General features: G+C 39.2%; 1 protein-coding gene across 6 annotated transcripts in view; it reads right to left on the reverse strand.

The window, feature by feature from the left end:
- GRIA4 (glutamate ionotropic receptor AMPA type subunit 4) overlaps nucleotides 1–9,143 on the reverse strand; it is a 226,733-nt gene extending 217,590 nt beyond the window's left edge. For all 6 annotated transcript variants that reach the window (XM_032207899.1, XM_032207979.1, XM_032208142.1 and 3 more), the window contains exons 1-2: nucleotides 8,945–9,143; nucleotides 7,649–7,807 (exon numbers count right to left, since the gene is read on the reverse strand). In XM_032207899.1, the coding sequence (XP_032063790.1) occupies nucleotides 7,649–7,807; nucleotides 8,945–9,032 (247 nt within the window). In that variant the 5' untranslated portion in view covers nucleotides 9,033–9,143. The remainder of the gene's footprint in view (nucleotides 1–7,648; nucleotides 7,808–8,944) is intronic.
- Between the last annotated feature and the right edge of the window lie 10,043 nt (nucleotides 9,144–19,186).

A 19,186-nucleotide genomic window follows, 5' to 3' on the forward strand; every position in this document is an offset into this window, starting at 1 on the left:
ACAGATAAATGCAGCACTGAAATGGCCTGTGGAGCTCAAGAAAATCACTCAAATGTCATTCTTTTTAAGTAGGCAATTACAGACCAGAGGTCCAATTTCTAAACATAAATATTAAAAAAACAAACAAACGAAAACAAAAAAACACAACACATGAGTTAAGCAATTTAATATGTTTTAAAAAATGAGCAATGGGAGAAAAGAATGATAACCTGTTAATCTTACAAAGAAGTTGATTCCTACTTCCTTCAGACCACAATCCCTGCTCAGGTAAAGCCCCTATTTAAATCACTGACAGCTCTGCCTGTGGAAATAACTGCAGGACAAGGGCCAATATTTGAACTGGACTTTGTTAATGGTAGCATATCTGGCCAGCACCCAGCAAGAGCAACAGCTTGTAAATATGCATATAGGTCTTTCCCTTTGAGTCCCACAGAAAGCTTGTCTATAATTGGCTTCTGAAGAATGTTGTGAAGAGGAAAGATAGGTTAGGTATTTACACAGCATGGCCAATACAAAGATGACATGTATGTCTTCCACCTTACCATGTGTTCCACCACACCATGTATGTGTTCCTTGTTCCACCTTTTTACCATAAGAAACCAGAAATATAACAAACTTCTGCACTTGTCTGAACAAACCAGGCAGATGCTTCAGGCAGGACTATAGGAAAAAGAACAGGGAAGAACCCAAGACCTCACAAAGGAGTAACACTACTGAGATGAGGTGGCTGAGCCATACTTTATCACACAGATAAGGACAGATCTTCTAGAGTGCTCAGCAATAAGCAGTTCCCATTGGAAAGACAGCTGCTGCTGGGTACTCTGGAAATTACTAGAACATGCTCTGAATGCCGAAATGTAAGGTGACTTCTCTTTTTAAACTTAGGTGCCTGAAAACATATACTTCAAATATAGCATTTTTAAGAGTATTCAACCAATACCACAATTTAATCCATATCAATATTGTTAAAATCCAGTGAGATCTTTGAACTAAAGCAAACAAACAGACAAAAGCAAACAAGCAGACAAAAGCAAACAAACAAAAAACAAAATAAAACAAAAGTTATGTAAGAACCCACACTAGACAGAAGAAGAAAATGGAACTTTTGAGAAAATGGTTAAAAATAGAGTAGCACCAGCTTTTCAAAACAAATTGTAATTTCCCAAATTCAAAAAGAGAATTCTTGATCTAAACAGGAATAAATTGTCTAGTTTGACTTTGTGTCCCATCACATAATTTAAATATATCTATCCCCACGTAAATTGCAGGAACTCCAAGAGGAGTTCAAACTTGTTGCAGGCCAAACAAGAGGACTTTGTGCAGTGCTAGTCCAACATCGTTTCCTCAAGCCAACTATACAGAGGAATGGAAATCCAAAGAGGAGGCCATTTTTTCCTTTTAATTACACTGGTCCAATCATATGGAATTCTTTACGTTGGCAATAGCACAAAATTCATCCCATTTAAACCAGTCGTGTACTAAGGAGTAAGACCTGAGAAAAGATTATTTGGCCCTATGTGTTTAAATCCAAAGAGCTTCACCTGCTCCCAGCCTAAATTTGCACAATGCATAATAGGATGTAAACTGGTTAAGAAATCAAAGCAGACGGCTTCCTCTCTCATGAACAAGCAAGTCTCAAAACAATCAAGACCTAAAAATGAAATGCAAAAGCTATTTTGACTAGCATTCAAACTTAGATTGCAATGATAAAGCTGAAGGTAATCAATTTAATTCACTTGTTAAAGTGTTTTGTCCTATACAATAAGCACTGCACTGCATGATGTTGACTTCTGCAGGAGGAATGAAGTACCACAATCTTCATTATTAATCCCATGAAAGGAAGATGAAATTATTTTTGTAGCCTCTAATAAAGCTTTAGAGTTTACAGTTTTAGCCAGTCCATTAACATATTAGGACAAAAGCCTTATTTTGTGCCAGAAAAATGCATGTTCTGAATTTTCACTGAAGAAATCTGACTATATTTCAGCAAAGGCCCATCATTTATTTTCCCAACAATGACCTTGAAAATTAAATCCAGACTCTGATGGATTGGAGCTATTGATGGTTGATTTTCTCTTGGCTGTACAGTTATTCTACAAGGATCACATTTAGAGCTATGAAACTCTAAATGCAGATCTACTAGGTGCACATATACAAAATCTTCCATACATAGCAAATGGCAACTAAGTACACATGTATTCTTTGATTCCATCAGCAAGTTCTAATAGTGGAAATTTTTAAAGAAACTGTTTTCAAGAATTGGAGTCTACTTTGAGATAAACTCCATATATGAAAGTGAAACACTCAATTAAAATTGGTTTTTGTAATCACTCGTATCTCAGAACAGTAAGATTTAATCCAGTTATGTTTCTCTAGGCAACTGGTACACTATTTGCTCTTGCAGTTCAAATCTTACTGTATGGTAATCTTTTATGGTAACTCTCAGTATATTCCAAACTGCATCTTTGGGAATACTGTACTGCTCTTGGCAGCAAAAGAGCAGTTTTGGGACTGCTCAGCCTGGAGAAGAGAAGGCTCAGGGGTGATCTTATCAAAATCTATAAATACCAAAAGCAAGGGTGCAAAGAGGATGGAGCCAGACTTCTTTCAGTGGTGCCCAGTGCTAGGACAAGAGGCAACGGGCACAAACTGGCACACTTGAGGCTCCCTCTGAGCACCAGGCAGCACTTCTGTGCTGGGAGGGTGACAGAGCACCGGGACAGGTTGCTCAGAGAGGTTATGGAGTCTCTTCCTTGGAGATCTTCAAAAGCCGCCAGGACTTGGTCCTAAGCCTTTGCTGGGTGTTCCTGCTTGAGCAGAGGTTGGATGAGACCTCCAGAGTTCCCTTCCCACCTCAACCACTCTGTGATTCTGTGAAAATATCATTTGTCTCTATGACACCTCAATTTCTAAATAAAGAACACCACAGTTTAAAACGACATGGATTATTAAGCTAAGGTTACACTCCCATTGCTAAACTGAGTTGTAATTATTAAAGCAGAGTTACTAATCAAATTTAATGAAAATCTTAGCAAATCAAAGCTGAAAATGCTTTAAGTGAAATGACACATAGTCCTGATATAAAAGCAGTACTGTATCTGAGTCTGTTTCCTCAGCTTCCTGAACACCACAGTAGAAAAACTAACTTCACAATGACACCACTTCTGCCCTTACTACCATGCTTCACAAGACCAGGGAAGAATCCATGGAGAGGCCAGGATGAGGAGGGAGGCTCCTGTCTGTCCTTGTGTCTGACTCCAAACTTAGTGAGGCTCAAACAGAAACTGCATTCTGGTGATGCAGAATCAGGCCCACTAAGGTCAGATCATCAACCCTGCCTTAGACCAGTGGGTGTAAAAGCCAAAGAGACAAACTGCTGGAAAAAAAAAAAAAAAAAAAAAAAAAAAAAAAAAAAAAAAGTAAAGTTATTCCAAGATAAATTTTTTTCTTTTTAATTCCAGCAGGCTTTTTTTTTCTTTTTCTTTTTTTTTTCTTCTTTTTTTTTTTTTTTTTCCTCCTGATCCATGTGACATGTTAACATCATTAAATCTGTTGTTCAATAGTACCTACTGGGATTAAAATTTGGTAAGAAGTGAATTGTGTGGAAGATGAAACATGAGTCTGGTTTGTCCCAAATTACACCTATTAGGAACATATTCATCACAGAATATACATGAAGTTGAACTGACTCAAAGGGAAAAGCTTTAGTTTTAATAGGAAACACTGATGAAACACTTAAACCAATATATTTTCTCACCCATTTAGCCTAATCCTGCAGAACTGCAAGGCTGGTTATACACTAAGGATTCTTGAAATTTCAACAGAAAAATTCACAAACACAAGACAAGAGTTGGAAGGTAGATAGTTCTCTGTAAAATAGTACACTTTCCTCTCAAAAGTATGCAAGCAGGTTTAATGTTGACTGCTCTGCTGAGATACACTAATGCAATGTAGAAGGTGCATGGAATGGAGATAATTTTTCTGTGTTCAGTTGAAGAATAAATGTATACAATGCTCTCCAGAAATCAATATATAATTCCTATGTCTGAAATCAAGCTGAAGCTGGATTTCCAATCATGAGCAAAATCTCCTGCTTGTAATGTGCAAACCAATGTATGCCAATAGTTGAATGTTTCAGCTTTGGTGTATTGTGTTCTGATGAGTAAGAATCTTGTACTATTCATGTTTTGCAATAATTTCAGCTCTCTCTGTCAGTAAGAGAGATTCTCTGAATAATGTATGCAGTGCAAAAGAAACGAACAGAGTTTAAATAAAACACGCCAGTGGGAAGGGGAAAGAAGAAAAAAGACTATCTCCAAACTGATACAGATCAGATCCCTTTTGCTGGCTTACAACAGAGTCTGTATGCTTAAACAACCTGTTTCATACACATTCACACTTAAGAACAAAAATGTCTGGGCCTTTTTGAAGAAAACTAAAACATGCATGACAATCATTATGAGATAGATATTAATAAGATATACAAAATCACCACAATTCCAAAACTACTCCTGGATGGACATTTGTCTGTATGTTTTTATCTAGTGAAAAGAAAAAATAATCCATTTTTGGATTGCAGTGAGTTACCTACCAATACACCTTCATAATCCTTTGAATTTGTCTGTTTACTGTCCCTAACACATGCACATTCAGAGCCTGCCCTGAATCTTCACAAATAACCTCTGCAGCAAATGGAAACAGAACTAGAGGTAACTGGTCATGTCTTAGATCTTCATGCTTGAGCTCACATGCATATTCAGTTCAGTCCAGCAGCTCTAATGCTTTTGTACTGTGTATCTAGAGACCTGTGTGTGCTGAGGAATTTTTCTATACAAATAGCAAGATCCAAAGCCACTGTTTCACAGGGGTTTGGGAAAGAGTTATCATTTCATATTGGCATGAAATCGCTTAATTCAGAGCTGATGGTGGGGGTTCTTTAATTAGGTTAGAAAATCTCTCACACATCTGCGCTTTAGAAGCCTCTGTCAAGCCAGCAAATTCAATCACATGGAAGTCAGTGTCCTCCAGCCATCAGACAATTGATTTTTGCAGGATTCTGCTCATATTTAGCTTAAGGGACATGTGATATGTTCATTCAGTTGTCAGTCAGTTTGACTATGTTTCATTAGGAGAACATTTGTTTAAAAAATATTCTGTGGTATTAAAACATTAAAAAAAAAAAAAAAAAGAAAGTCAGATTATTAGCACAATACTGCAAAATTTCAAATAAATAAGAGCTTGAGCTAAAAATACATGTTGGTTTAAGTGGGAAGTACAGACCTAAAGGAGGCCTGTAGGATTATGTCTATTTAATACAGACAGGTACAGAATTATATTAGCAGACACACAAACATATACATTTATTTTCTTCTTTTTCTACCTCCCCCCATACTGTACAGATTCATTGTCTCTGAGTCATTAAACTCCTTGGAATTGAAAATGGGTTCAGTTTAAAAAGAGAGAGAGAAAGAGAGAGGGAGAGAGAGAGAGAGAGAGAGAGAAAGAGAGAAAGAGAGAAAGAGACAGAAAGAGATAGAAAGAGATAGAAAGAGAGAAAGAAACAGGTTATGAATCACTATTTCTATAAATGACAGCAAATACAAGGGACAAGTTTTCCTCAGTTAAAACTGTGCAAGCTAAATGTAACCTAAGATGGTTCAAAATGAGAGAGAAGAATCTACTGTGGATCATAATGAAAAAAGTTTCGGACAAACACTTTTTTGAATCTAAAGCATTAAAGTCTTACAGTTTTAAAGAAGTGGTTCAACTTCAGATAATCTCAAATGCATGCAAATCAGAATTAATTCACTAAGATTCCAACAGAAATACTCTCTATACTATATATATACTCTATACTCCCTAATCCAAAAAGTAACAATAGCCTCTGAAATTATTTGGTAGAAGTGGCTGTGTAGGCAGAATCTCAGATAATTTACTTTATCTAAAATTACTGATTTCAATATAGAAAATTTTTAGTTCCCTCCTGCTTCACTAAAAATTAAAGTTTAAAAAAGCTACTGTGTCATTTGTCTTCATGGACTATATAATCAGTGCCTGCAAAAGTTGACATGCATTGTAATATTTTCTCAATGAGTTACACATGCACTGATCTGATGCCTTCAAGTTTCAAAGCACCTTCTGAAATGCTTCCTCCTTATGGAACCTGATATTGATTTTCACGCTAAACACAACTAATACATTGCTTAATATAGAATTCAGACTTAATAAGACATCAATCTCTCCTGCATAAAATGAATGGAGCCATTTTGGCAGCTCAGAAGCTTTTCCTGTTAAATAAGGTGGCAAGGTCATCTGAAACTTAGAGTGCCAAAGTCTCATATAAATAAATTCAGTGATCTTTCAGTAAATAACATATGAGAACTGCACAGTACATTGTATGTTTACATATTAAAAAGTGACACAGAGATGGCTGTAAGAAACTGGAGAGAAACACAGAACATATTTAAAAGGCATAATGGACAGTAAGACCTTCTCCAGAATGTTTCTATTTTAAACTCACTAGGCAATGTTGCTTAGAGCATCTACTTCCAGAGGCAATTCACTCCTGAATGAAGAGAAGGGATTCAAAAACTTAAAGGCCACAGAGCAAAACCTTTAGAATCAAATCTTGAAATATGAACATCCAAGTAGTCATGCTACTACAGTCTTCAGCTTTGCCACACTGTATTCCACTGTCTTACATAATAAAATTAATTTCTTCTTATAAACCTCATGTATGTGAAGATAAATAGAAATGATGCTTTGCCACTTTCTGAGACTGAGCAGTATCCAGCATGTGTTTTAGCTACTACTAAAGACCCTGAGGTGATCTAAATATAGAAGTTCACCTAATTATATTCTGCTTTAAAAATAATAGAGAAAATGATGTTACTGTATTTGGTAAGGGCATTTCATTTTGTATTTTTCTTTCATGGTGTATGTGCATCTGTGCGAGTGTGTGTGTGTATAAAATATATAGTAGGAAGAGAATATTTGTTCCAGTTGAGGTGGTCTGTGAAATCAAGTAGATCAGATACTAACTTGATTTGGCACCAATGTATGGATGCATAGAGACATATCCACAGGATGTATGCATTACGAGATCATAAGAGACATTTACAACCTAGAATATAAGAGCAGGGCTGCCTCAAGTGACATCACCAGATCAACTGCAGTGTCAACCAACTCAGATATATTATCCTGCACACCACTGCTTCCCTGTCTCCCTTCCAATCATTAGAAAAGCATTTGTGAGCACAAATATTATCATATATTTTGAAATACATGCAAGGCACACCACACCCGAAAGCAAACAAGAGTAACTGTGGGGTTTATGGACAGATCGAGACATTCATAATTTTTCTTTACAACAACAAAATTCATCTCCATAGAAACCAGAAAGCAAGAAACTCCAGTAATAACACTAAAGTAAATGTCACATCAGGTTAGTCAGCACAAAGCAGGAGAGGGGATTTTGCTCCACTTAGAACTAACAAGGACTGCTGCCCCTTTTCCTCTTCTGCTACGAGAATCTACACTGAAGACAGGCTTACTGATGTATTTCCAATGCAAGATAATGATGCGGTTTCCTGTTATTTTTACTGCAATTTACCCATAAGGTGGTCAGATCAATGGCACGTTTACTTACAGGCATTTGTTACAGCGAAGCTGTTAGCTGTTTCAATGTTGTCTACATGAGGAACCAAATTAAAAGGTGCTTCAGAAGCATTGGGGCTGGTGTTATGAAGAAAAATTGCTAATCGAAAAGCAGTATATTCCTGATCTGTGTTCCTGATGAAGAGACCACCTACAAAAAAAAAAAAAAGGAAAGAAAAAGCAAAAAGCAGAGGAAGCAGGGTGAATAATTGGCAAACTACTCACTATCTTGCAACAGCAAGCAACTATCTCTCCCAAAGCTGCACAGTAAAGCAAGTCCTAAGACTTTAATGGGTAAGGAACTAATCATATTCATAATCACAACCGCTGCCTTTAAATCACTGTCGTCAATCGATTTTAACCTCCCTGATGCATTCATGCTTCTTTTCTGACTTCTCAGTTTCCAGCCTTTCATATATAAATACCCAGAATTGCCATGATTACAGTGACCTTTGAAAGTGTTTAGCCTCCATCTCCCTGCTACCGAACACACTGGTAAATCAGCTACTCAACAACCTCTTTACATTAAGTGGCGGGCTAATTAAGGAGAACGATGCTTTCTGGATTAAAATAAAATACCAACTCAGTGCAGGAGAATCTGCGCTGAACGGGAATATAATGAACTTTGCTCCTCTGCAGCCATGTGCAGGCAGGGAGCAGCTCAGCCTTATTAGCAGCATCTTTACAAGTCCACGAGAAATGATGCAGTGATGGAGCTGGGCTGGAAAGAATTCAGCTAGCTGCGTCCCATCCGAAACACGGCTGAAAGGAGGGAAGCAGGAGGCGACGGGAAAAGGGTGGGGAGGTGACACAGGACTACACGGAGAGGATTGCAAAATCCCAAACTTTCCAACTGTGGAAAGGGAAAGAAGGGCAGGGTTGCCTTTTACCCCCCACCCCTGCCAGCTACCGCAACCTCCAGTGCACGTAACTCGCCATCCCTCTGCGAGCCAGGCAAAAGCGGGGGATGCTGGCGGGGGCCGAGGCAGCCCAGGGGCATCTGCCCCAAGCCCCTTCCTCTCCTACCGGTCCCACACACCCAGGAGCGGGAACGAGTTTCGCAGAAGATGAGCATCCCCCTACAGCAGGGAACACACACACAGACACGTACACACACACACACAAACGAGCACACATACACAAATACACGCGGGCTTTCCGTGAAGGCAGGGAAATGGGATGGTGGCGGAGGAGAAATCTGCAAGCTGCCTTCAGAGCCGCCTTTCCAACTCACTTTGCAAAGGCTTGAACCCCTGGACACACGCACACAGCCCAATGCAGCGCTTACCTATTTGCACACTGCTAGGAAAAGCTCCCATTGCTAGTCCCCAAAAGCCAGAAAACAACAAGACAAGCTGTCTGCAAATTATCCTCATCTTCTCTTTTGCCTCTCTCTCTCGCCTTCTCCCGCTCGCTCTCTAGATGCTGCTCAAAGAGGCATCGAGGACGAGGCGGCTACAAACAAAATCAAGAATTTAAAATAAAAAAAAAAAGGAAAGGGGGGGAAAAAGAGAGATTTCCTCCTTTCTTTTTCTTTTTTCTTTCTTTCTTTCTTTTTCTTTTTTTTTTTTCGGATTTTTTTTCTTTTGTTTTGTCTTAGTATTTGCTCGCTATCCTCCGCCGCTCGCTCTCAGCCTCTCTCCCCGCCGTTTCAGCAAGCCATCCCGCCGCACCGGCTTTTTCCCGCAGTCTCCATCGCCGGGGAGCGGTTTGTGTCCGGCTGCGATGCTTGCACATGCAGAAGATGGTGGGGAGTTTGGCGGCGGGGGGGAGCGTCTAGTGGCGGCGCGGCGCGGCGCGGTGCGGGCGGACATGCGCCGTGTGCCCCCCCTTCCCTTTCCATCCCTCCCCCTCCTCGTCCATCCCCCCCCCCCCCCTTTTTTTTTTTTTTAATTTACCCCCTCTGCCCGCACCGCCGAGCGTCTTCCGCGCCGCCCCGCGGAGCCTCCCCCGGCTCCTTGCGCACATAGCAGCGCCGGCAGCCGGAGACTTTTCGGGTTTTAACCCATCCATCCCCCCTACACCCCAAAAGCATCCTCTTTTTGCCCCTCGCACATCCGCGGGCGCTCAGCGGCGCGGAAGTTTGTACCGCGGGGCGAGAGGGCAAGGTGACTGCCCCGGGTTGTGTTGGGGACACGGCTGAGACCGCTGTAATTAAGGGCTAATTATTATTAATGAAGGCTTCAGGGCGTATCCGCGTGTGCTGAGCGGCTGCGGAGCGAGGGGGGCTCCGCGGAGCAGCGGGACCCTCCTCGCCGCCGGGGTTTGCGGCAGAGGATGGAGCCCGGGGCGGGGGGGGGGGGGGGGGGGGGCAAGGAGAAGAGGGGGAAGCGCTCAGCGCTTGTGGGCACTCGTGGCAAAAGGAGGGAGAGAGAATGAAAGGGAAACTTCCCGGCTCCTATGCTGCCTCCTCTCTTATTTACTTATTTATCCTTTTATTATTATTTTTTTAATGTATGTATTTTAGGTGGGAAAAATAATGAAGCTTTTTGTGTCTAGACACTTTTTTTTTTTTTTTTTTTTTTTTTTTGTCTTTCTAAACCTTGGAAGTCCCACAAAAGCAGCTGCCAGAGGTCTGGGGATATTGCAGTTAATAATTAAAAGATACATATAATAAATGGTAGGTAATGAAATCATCCAAAAATAGCTGTATGTCAGAGACAAGAGCTTCTAGTTTTACCTGTGGCTTTGCAGAGATTTCTGTCAGTCCTGGGGGATGACTGATGCTTCAATAAATTAATTTTAAAATGTTAATTGGCAACATGGAAGAATATCGATTTTTAAGGTGAACTTTGTTGTTCTGTATTCAAACACATTAGCTCCAAGACCAGAATTTTGCCTATTTTCAGCCAGGCTTGCTTTCTTACTGTATTACTATATCCTGCATCTTCAGGCTGTCCTGTTTTGGGGGTGAAAGACATCCCCTTTAATTGCTGCAGAGGGTGACAGTGATTTCTGAAGAATTATACTGAGTTCCTCAGCATTAACCATGTGCTCTGAAGAGCAAGCAAAGAGCACTGACAACTACAGACACATAAAGCTATTTGCATGGGCATGTGCAAGTGTACTTGACTGCGTGGGGTTGGCGGAGTGTGGAGTTCCTGTAAATAAATTTATTTGAGAGATTTATTTGCAGAAAACAGACTTTACTTGCATTTTAGGATACTCACTCCTTTATTTTTCAGCAAGTCTTCTATTTTCCTTTACTTTCCCTCCACGTATTCCTATTCTTCCTCTGAATCTGAAGACCTGTGCTTCACATTATTTACTGATGGCTTTTTGTGACCTCTGCTTTTGCTCTTGCTTGTCTTTTTCTTCCTCCTCCCTGCCAAGAGATCCTTTGTCTCCCTAAATTCTCCCCAAAATTCAGTTCTTCCTTTCTTCCATCCTTTAGAATTTCACTTTTTGACTTTGGAAATCAAAGTAAAAAGAACGTAAAAAGTAATGAAATGTAATAATATTTCCATTCCATAAAGATTCCAAAATGATTCTTTGCCACCAGTAGTAGCAAGTAAACATGGAAACACATAAAGTATTTAGTTAATTTGACATGTGGTTGTATGAATTCATGCCAAACATATGTAAAAGAGATCAGGTTTTAGACATACATCCATTATATTGGCACAGCAAGTTACTGCCTATCAACTAAACTAAGGAGAATGCTATGCTTTTAGTATTTTTCAAATATAATGGTAACACGTTAACTTAAATTTAATTCAAGAATCTTCAGGGGATCATTTCATGCATTCGTCTAACTTGAGCTGACCAAGAGTCTAACCCAGCAGTTCCTATATCAAGTCTGTAATTTCTCTCGGAGTTGAAACATATATTTTAGTGAAACATCCAATCTTGATTTAAAGACTTCAATAGACAGGAAATCCATCACTTTCCTGGGTAAGTTGTTCCAGTTGTTACCTACTCTCATTTGTTAAAGCCTACATTTGTCTAGTTTTGGTTTCTAATGTTGAGTATCAGAGATGAAACCAGTACTCCAGTTAGCAGTATCACTGTGCGAGTGGTGTTCTGGAGATATTCTCATCCTGTACTTGGTACTCCCTTGTTTACACATCTCAGGGTCATTTTTTTTAGGTCTAGATAACAGAGAAAAGAAAGGGAAAGAGACCACTATAGCTGTTTAGTTTAAGAGATACAAGAGAAAAAGAAGAGACAAGTTGCAGTGTCAAAAGGGAAAAATCTCATTTCAACGAAGTTTGAAGAAGTGAATAGGTGACAGTGTTATGTTACAGAAAAACTGGGACAGGACAAGCAACAGGGATATAATCAAGGTTAAGGCAGGAAGATAAGAATGGGAAAGTAGGGTTTTTGACTGCTGCTGTGGGGTGTTAACCTTGTCTGACTTTCAGATGCCTATCCAGTTGCTGTCTCACTCCCTGCCCCCAACAGGACAGGGAGAGAAAATGAGATTAAAAGCTCATGGGTCAAGACAAAGACAGGGAGATCACTTACACACTACTCTCGAAAGCAAAATAGACTTGACCTGGGGAAAATTAATTTATTGCTAATTAAAAATGAAATAGGATGGAGAGAAAGGAGAAGAAAACCAACCAACCAAACAAAAAAAACTCCCCCTGTAGGACCCTCTCCATGGGTTGGTGCTTCCTCCAGACCACATCCCCCTGCTCCAATGGGGACTCCTCCACGGGCTGCAGGGGAACTTGTGCTACGTGCCTGGAGCACCTCTTGCTCTCCTGCTGCACTCCCCTTGGGGGCTGCAGGGCTGCTGCTCTCTCAGCTCTCACCCCTCTCTCCCAGCTGCTGTAGACTGTGAAGGTTGTAGTAAGTGATAAAAGGAAAAACAGTCAGAGCTCTGAGCTGGACAATGATAACAGGTCCAGAAATATCAGAGAAATTAAGAAATGATTGAAAAATATTTAACTGAATGTCTAAGGAGTGTTTAAGGAGGGGATAGTCTAGAGGGGATCTGGGGAGGGACTGCTTATTGTTGGTGGTGAATGCTTGCTTTGCCTCAGGGCCTGTAACAGCTCATGTTGGCCTTGCCTGGAGGCCACCACTAGAGAGGACTCATACTTTAGAGCATCAGCTGAGAGTTTGACTATCTGCTGCAGCACCTGAATGAATCCTGCTGCAGAAGGTGCATAAATATGATATAGTTTCCCTCTGGCAAGGATTGGAAACCTTTGGCTGTTTTCTTCATCAGTCAGACATGTGCTTGGACTAAATACATTTATGAAGAGACCCTGCAGGAAGAGGAAGAATATGAGAAGATTTGTGCTACAGAAGAAATGAAAGCTGCATGTTAGCTAGGAGGAATAAAACTGCAGAGAAGAAACCAGAGGCATTCACCTTATGGGGATCCCAGAAGAAAAGCAGGATTCAAAGGAGACATAGATACTTGACAGTATGGGCAGAACTTGTAATGCATGTGTACTGATAAACACTTACATGCTGAAGTAGCAAATTCAGTTTGCATTTATATGTTCTTTCATCCAAAACACAAATCCCAGCTACAAAATCTGTTAAAAAGGCACATTGATATGATTCTGGAGACATGTAACTTTGTGAGGGAGAAGAGGACTTGACTGGGAAAGGGAAAAGAAGTTGTGTTAATCATCAAGGATAGGTTGAGACAATTAGGCGTACGGAGAGTAGAAGAGAAGGGTGGTTTTACTAGCAAGAGACACAGAAATAAAGATCCATCACCATCCCTCCCTACCAGGTTCCAGGTGCACTGAGGCAGTGACAGCATGAAAACAGACAGCATCTTCACTCTGGCTGGTGTACCAGTGATGTTGAACGAGCTTCTTCAGAGTAGGCAATGTCCATGCCACAAAGGCTCCTCATGGCACAACCATCTGGGCAGAGTTCAATCCAGAAATTCAGTCATTTAGATTAGTCTTGTTTCAAATACAATTCTCATTGCAGCTTTCACTATGCGGTCAGTGCAGATGCTTCAGCAATAAAAAATGATGAAGAAAACAATTTCACTCAGCACCCTGTCCTTTCTTAGTCCTTTCTTGTGTTATGATATGTTGTAGCTCACATATCTGTCAAATAGATCCATTAGACTGTAAACTCTGGGACAAAGATACGTCTTCTGTGAAGTGGTTAGCACTTCTGGGCAATAAAAAGTAAATAAAATACAAATCACCCACCTAGATTTTTTTACACCCCACCCTTTGGCATGGTCTAACATTACCTTTTGAAATGATACCAGTAGCACTGAATAGATTAGCAGTGCATCAGAACAAGGTAGTTAACAAGATAGGTTCCTTTCAGTAGCAGAACTCATTTTCAGGAAATTGCTTTACAGTGTTTTCTCACATTTTTGTTCTTATTGAGTTATTTTTCATCCATATAAATGCTAGGGTAGACAGAACAGGTAATTATTTTTAATAGTGCTTCTCATTAACAGTGCTATGTTGATACTGAGGCACATGTAGTACAAAGCATTTGGCTTTGACTGTGTTCATCCACTGCTTCCATTCCTTTCTACCACACTGTATGCTAACATAATTCTTTGCAACCTTATCAGCCTTAAGAAATTAAAGTGATATGCTAAGAGACCTTGACCATGAAGTAGAGGTTATTGTGATTATCTTGCAAAAAGCTAAAAAGTCTGGTTATCCTTTTAATCACAATGAATCAGGATTATTTCAGTTTGGAAAAACTGTTGATAGAATTAAGAACTGCCATACTATGTTAGATCTAATGTCCATTTAGAACATTTTATGTCCAAAATTAACTGAGAGTGAGTTATTAGGGACAAGTATGAGGAGCTGAGCAGTCATTTCTTTAAACTTGAAGGAACTTTGAAAAGATTTCTCCTTGCTGAAAGCTCTCAGCTCCTGACAGTCAGGGCTTTAATGTTTTTAAACTGAAGATTTCGTAAAGATCATTGTGTTGCCTACGGTAATTAATTGTATTTATCTGGTTTATTTGTGGCATATCTTACAGTTTCAGTGTCCACTGCATCCTATACAATTGAGCTCTACATCCCAGTCCAAGAAATTAGTTTATTAATTTTGTTTTAAAACTTCTTTTATATTAACCATTTATTGGCACCACTATAAGAAAAAAGAGGTAAAAATAATTTACCGTACCATATCATCCATAGTTTTGTGTGCTTTGTAATATCACCCTTCAGTCACATCTTCCAAGGTGAAGAATCCTATTATATTTATTTTGTCCTCCTGTATCCTATAGTCCATATAGGATGCACTATACACTGGCATCCCTTGCCACTATTCTCTCTATATCTTCTATGACTTTTTGAAAAATTGGACACTGTGGTGGTTTTACCGTGCTGGGCAGCTAAACCCCACAACCGCTCTCTCACTCCCCCTCCTTTAGATAAGGAGGGGGAGAAGTAAAGCAAAGAACAACTCACGGGTTGAGATAAGGATAATTTAATTAAAGGGAAATAATTATAATAATTAAATAAAGACTACCATGAACTAAACAACTTAACTAAGGGGAAAATAAAAGGGAAAGGGGAAAAGGGAGGAAAACAAACAAACAAAATAAATGAAAGCTATATGGAAGTGCAGAGGAAAGAAATTACTCTCTACTTCCCACAAATGAGCGATGATTGACCACGTCCTTGAAGCAAGGCCTCAACGCACGCAGCCGGTGTTCGAGAGGAGGACCGACGTCTTCTCAACGAGAGCCCACCCCTCCCCTCTTCTTCCTGTTTCCACCTTTTATTGCTGAGTGTGACACCACATGGTATGGAATATCCCTTTGATTGGTTTAGGTCAGCTGCCCTAGTGATGTTTCTCTCCTCACTTTTTGCCCACCCCCTAGGAGGGTTAGAGAAAGGCCCAATGCTGTGCCACTGCTGCTCAGCAGTAGACACAACACTGGTGTGATAACACTGCTGTTCCAGCTACAAGTACAGAGTACGGCACTGAATGGGCTGCTGCCGGGAAAGTTAACATTCCAGCCAGACCCAGTACAGACACGCAGAATAGGACACACATTTTCAGGTGTAAAACTGCTTTCTGTTTTACTCATTTTCTTTTCTAATCTTTCCTAAAATGCCATTTGCCTCTGAGCATGCAGACGATGTTTTTAGGAAACTACCCTCAAAGACTTCAAGATCTCTTTCCTGAGTGGTAATAGCTAATTTAGAGTCTATCATTGTATATGTATAGTTAAGGTTATTTTTCCCATGTGCACTGCTTTGCATTTTTTGATCCTGAATTTTACCTGCCATTTTATTGCTCAGTCAATTAGTATTGTGAGATTCTTCTGCAATACTTCCCAGACAGCTTAAATCCCTGAAATTTGATACAAGAGCAAAATTGGAATCTATACCCTTTAAATTTGATCTCATCTTTCTTATTTTCTTAATGGTGTAATATGTTTCTTCTGGCCAGATTTATAACCTGGGCTGCATCATGGGATATACCTGAGAGAGTACGAATGTTTGAAACAATGTTTCTTTTCTAAGTAGAGTTTATTGCAATAGAGGCTGCCAGGCAGTTCTGAGGGATGGGGCAATTTCCTCATCAATTAGAGGAGTATGTATGTGAAAAAATGCACCAAGTTAAATGCCTACCACCTGAGCCCATCTGGACTTGTTTATATACTGAAAAAAAAATATTTATTTATTTATTTATTTGTTTGTTTGTTTGTTTGCTAATGCTTGTTTGTGCCCATCACTTTTAATAATACTTGGACCCCAAGTGTAAAGGATGCATGGGTTATCGTTAGTTTTCTAGGTGCTGTATGAGTCAGACTAACTTAGAGTAAGTTCACATGAAATACTGTTTAAAATATATGTATTCTATTCTACTTACCTTAGCTGAGTACTCATCTAGGGTAGCAAAATAAGGGTTCCCTTAGCTCTGCTTGAAGTGTCCAGCTGATGATCACCCACACTGCAGAGTATGGCCAAAGTGCTCATTACCTGAGAGGAAGGGTGTAAGTAAAAAAGACTGTTCCTTTACTACAGATCAGAGGCATGCATATGGCCCTCCTGAATCATGCAGTATTTATATATTGCTTTAAAAAAAAAAAAAAAACTGTGAGTGTGATGTTGATTCTACATCATCTAAGCAAACAAAAGCAACAGCAATGAAAAACCCCTGCAGTTGAAAACTTTCCAATGAAACTGAATTCAGCATGGAATAAGATGGGAAAAAAACAGGAGAAAATCATCAGGAGACAGAAACTCAAGTTAGAAAATTACAAATATTTGGAATGTGAATTATTATGAATAAAAAATGTTTTTCCATGCATATTTATTTCTCAGATGAAAAAGACACTTTATTTGGATTCTGTTAAGGAAAAAAACAATCATAACATCACACTGTTTCCATGAAAAATGGTGATTGAAAATGCTTTTCACATTCTTATGAGTTCTCATTAAAATATCTTGCCTTAACTTCTGTGACTGAATCTAAGCAGCTGAGTGAGGAAGAAGTCAGAACACTACAAAGAATGGCATCTCCTCACTACACAGAGCAGCTCCCTTACTCTGTTGACTGAATTAGCATTTCCTGTAAAAATTAAAAGAAACACCTTCATCTTTATCTGAGGGTGGTAGCTTTTTAGCTCATTTCTCTTGTTCTCCCCAGTGCTGCCACCCATGTGAAAGGGTGAACTGGATCCTCGGTGGCTCATGCACGCACCATTGTCACAGTTTCACGACATCAGCTCCAGTTGCAGAAGTCTCAATATCATATCGGTGATGCTGGATGAGCAAAGAAGATGAAGTCTGGATTCTAGATCTGGGGGAAGAAGAGGGATGGGGAAATTGCCAAGCTAGCAGTGTAGAAGCCCCCACCCTATCTTTTTGACTCATGAAATTAAGTTGATTTGATTGAAAAATCTTTCAAGCATAATAACCCGGAAAACTTCAATGTTTCTACAAAATCATACTTCTAGAATGTAACTTCAATATGATACACTAAATTGCTCATAAAAAAGTAGCTTTCACTAGGTTTATTGCCAATAATGATACTTTTCACCTGATTATGTCCCCTTATTTAGTCTTATCTTTCTCAGTTCCTAACTGACCCATATCTGCAAGTCTGAGAGACAAATACACTACAACCATTCTGTCTATACTTCTATATCAAGGTATTAGTTATTTATGCGAAACTATTTCCTAGCTTCAGGAGAAAAAAAAAAAAAAAAAAAAAGATCAAGACATCTATTGCTGTTCTTAACACATACAGATTCTATTTTTTACTTAATTTTCATGTTAATTAGGGCTCATACAATACTGTCTGCATTAGAAAATGCATTTTCAGCCCACAGTTTGGGCTCTTCTGTATTCATACTTGTCTTATTCTATGGTAGGGTTGAAGTTTATCTCAAATAAATCTGTCTGTTTGCCTTAACTGTAGCCAGCTTCCAGTAACCGTCCCCCACACAGCAAAAGCTGCAGCTTAGATAATTGCTGCCATTCAGCTGTAGCCATGTGCTATGTATTTGTACAACTAGAATCTGTTTTCCTAGAAAATCTGATCAGTTTTTGTGGCCATAAGTGTTGCAAGCATATTTGGTATTTATTCAAAAGTGTATGTTCATACTAATAGTCAGTACATGACTGTTTTTATGCAGTTAAATTTTAATAAATATATAATGAAGATGAGTTATTCTAACTAGTATCAAGGTGGGTATATCTCTTACATTATTAGGTGAAGTTACATGAAGAAAATTAGTGCTGGAATGATCTCATCTAGCACTAAAATTCTTTAGAAAAAATTAATTTTGAAGCTGTTGATTTAATTTAGTATTTAATAAACAGTGATTCATGCTTTTTTAAGGTAGGGATTACTCATGGAATGTATATTAGTGGAGCATCGTTTACAACAGGTCAGGTTTTGTTTGTAGACATATTTATAAAAATTTTCCAAAATATATTTTAGGACAACTTCCTCTGTCTTTAGCTGTGCTGAATAGTACTGTAACATGTGAGTGCAAAAGAAGGAGGGGCGCCTATTGGGGAAGAAAATGATACTATGCAAAAGGGTGAAATTATCTAACCTTATGTCAGAGCACCCTTTTAAAAAATCCGTAAGCGGTCCTTGCTAAAGCACATCATGTGGTCATTGAATTAAAAATGCAGGGATGGAATAGATTTCCAAAGGTTACATTGTCCAGTCCCATGGTGCTGGGGAAGGATCAAACACACTAAAGCTTCCCACAGAGATTTTAATCTGGAACATTTTTTTTTTTTTCTTTTTTAGAATTTCTACTGAAAGACTTTTTGAGGGTGTCCTGTTTGAGATTTTTCCTCTCAATTTTACTTTAATATCTGACCTATATAGCCTTTACAGCAAGTTAAACTTGGTTCTTTTTGTCTTTCTTTTTAGTGAACAATTGCTACCAATTTATCATTGTCTTTCTTATTAACAGCCTTCTATATCCTGGAAGATTTATCAAGTCTTACCTGCCTTAAAGAAACCCTATTTCTGCAGTCTTCCTTCATGGATAATACATACTGAGTCCTTTACTTTCTTGCTGTTTTCTGTTGTATGCTTTCCAGAGTGACTACCTGTGTTTTGGAGTATGGCGCTGAAGACTGTTCATGCTG

Source organism: Aythya fuligula, chromosome 1 (assembly GCF_009819795.1).
Source record: "Aythya fuligula isolate bAytFul2 chromosome 1, bAytFul2.pri, whole genome shotgun sequence".
Taxonomy (NCBI): Eukaryota; Metazoa; Chordata; class Aves; order Anseriformes; family Anatidae; genus Aythya; species Aythya fuligula.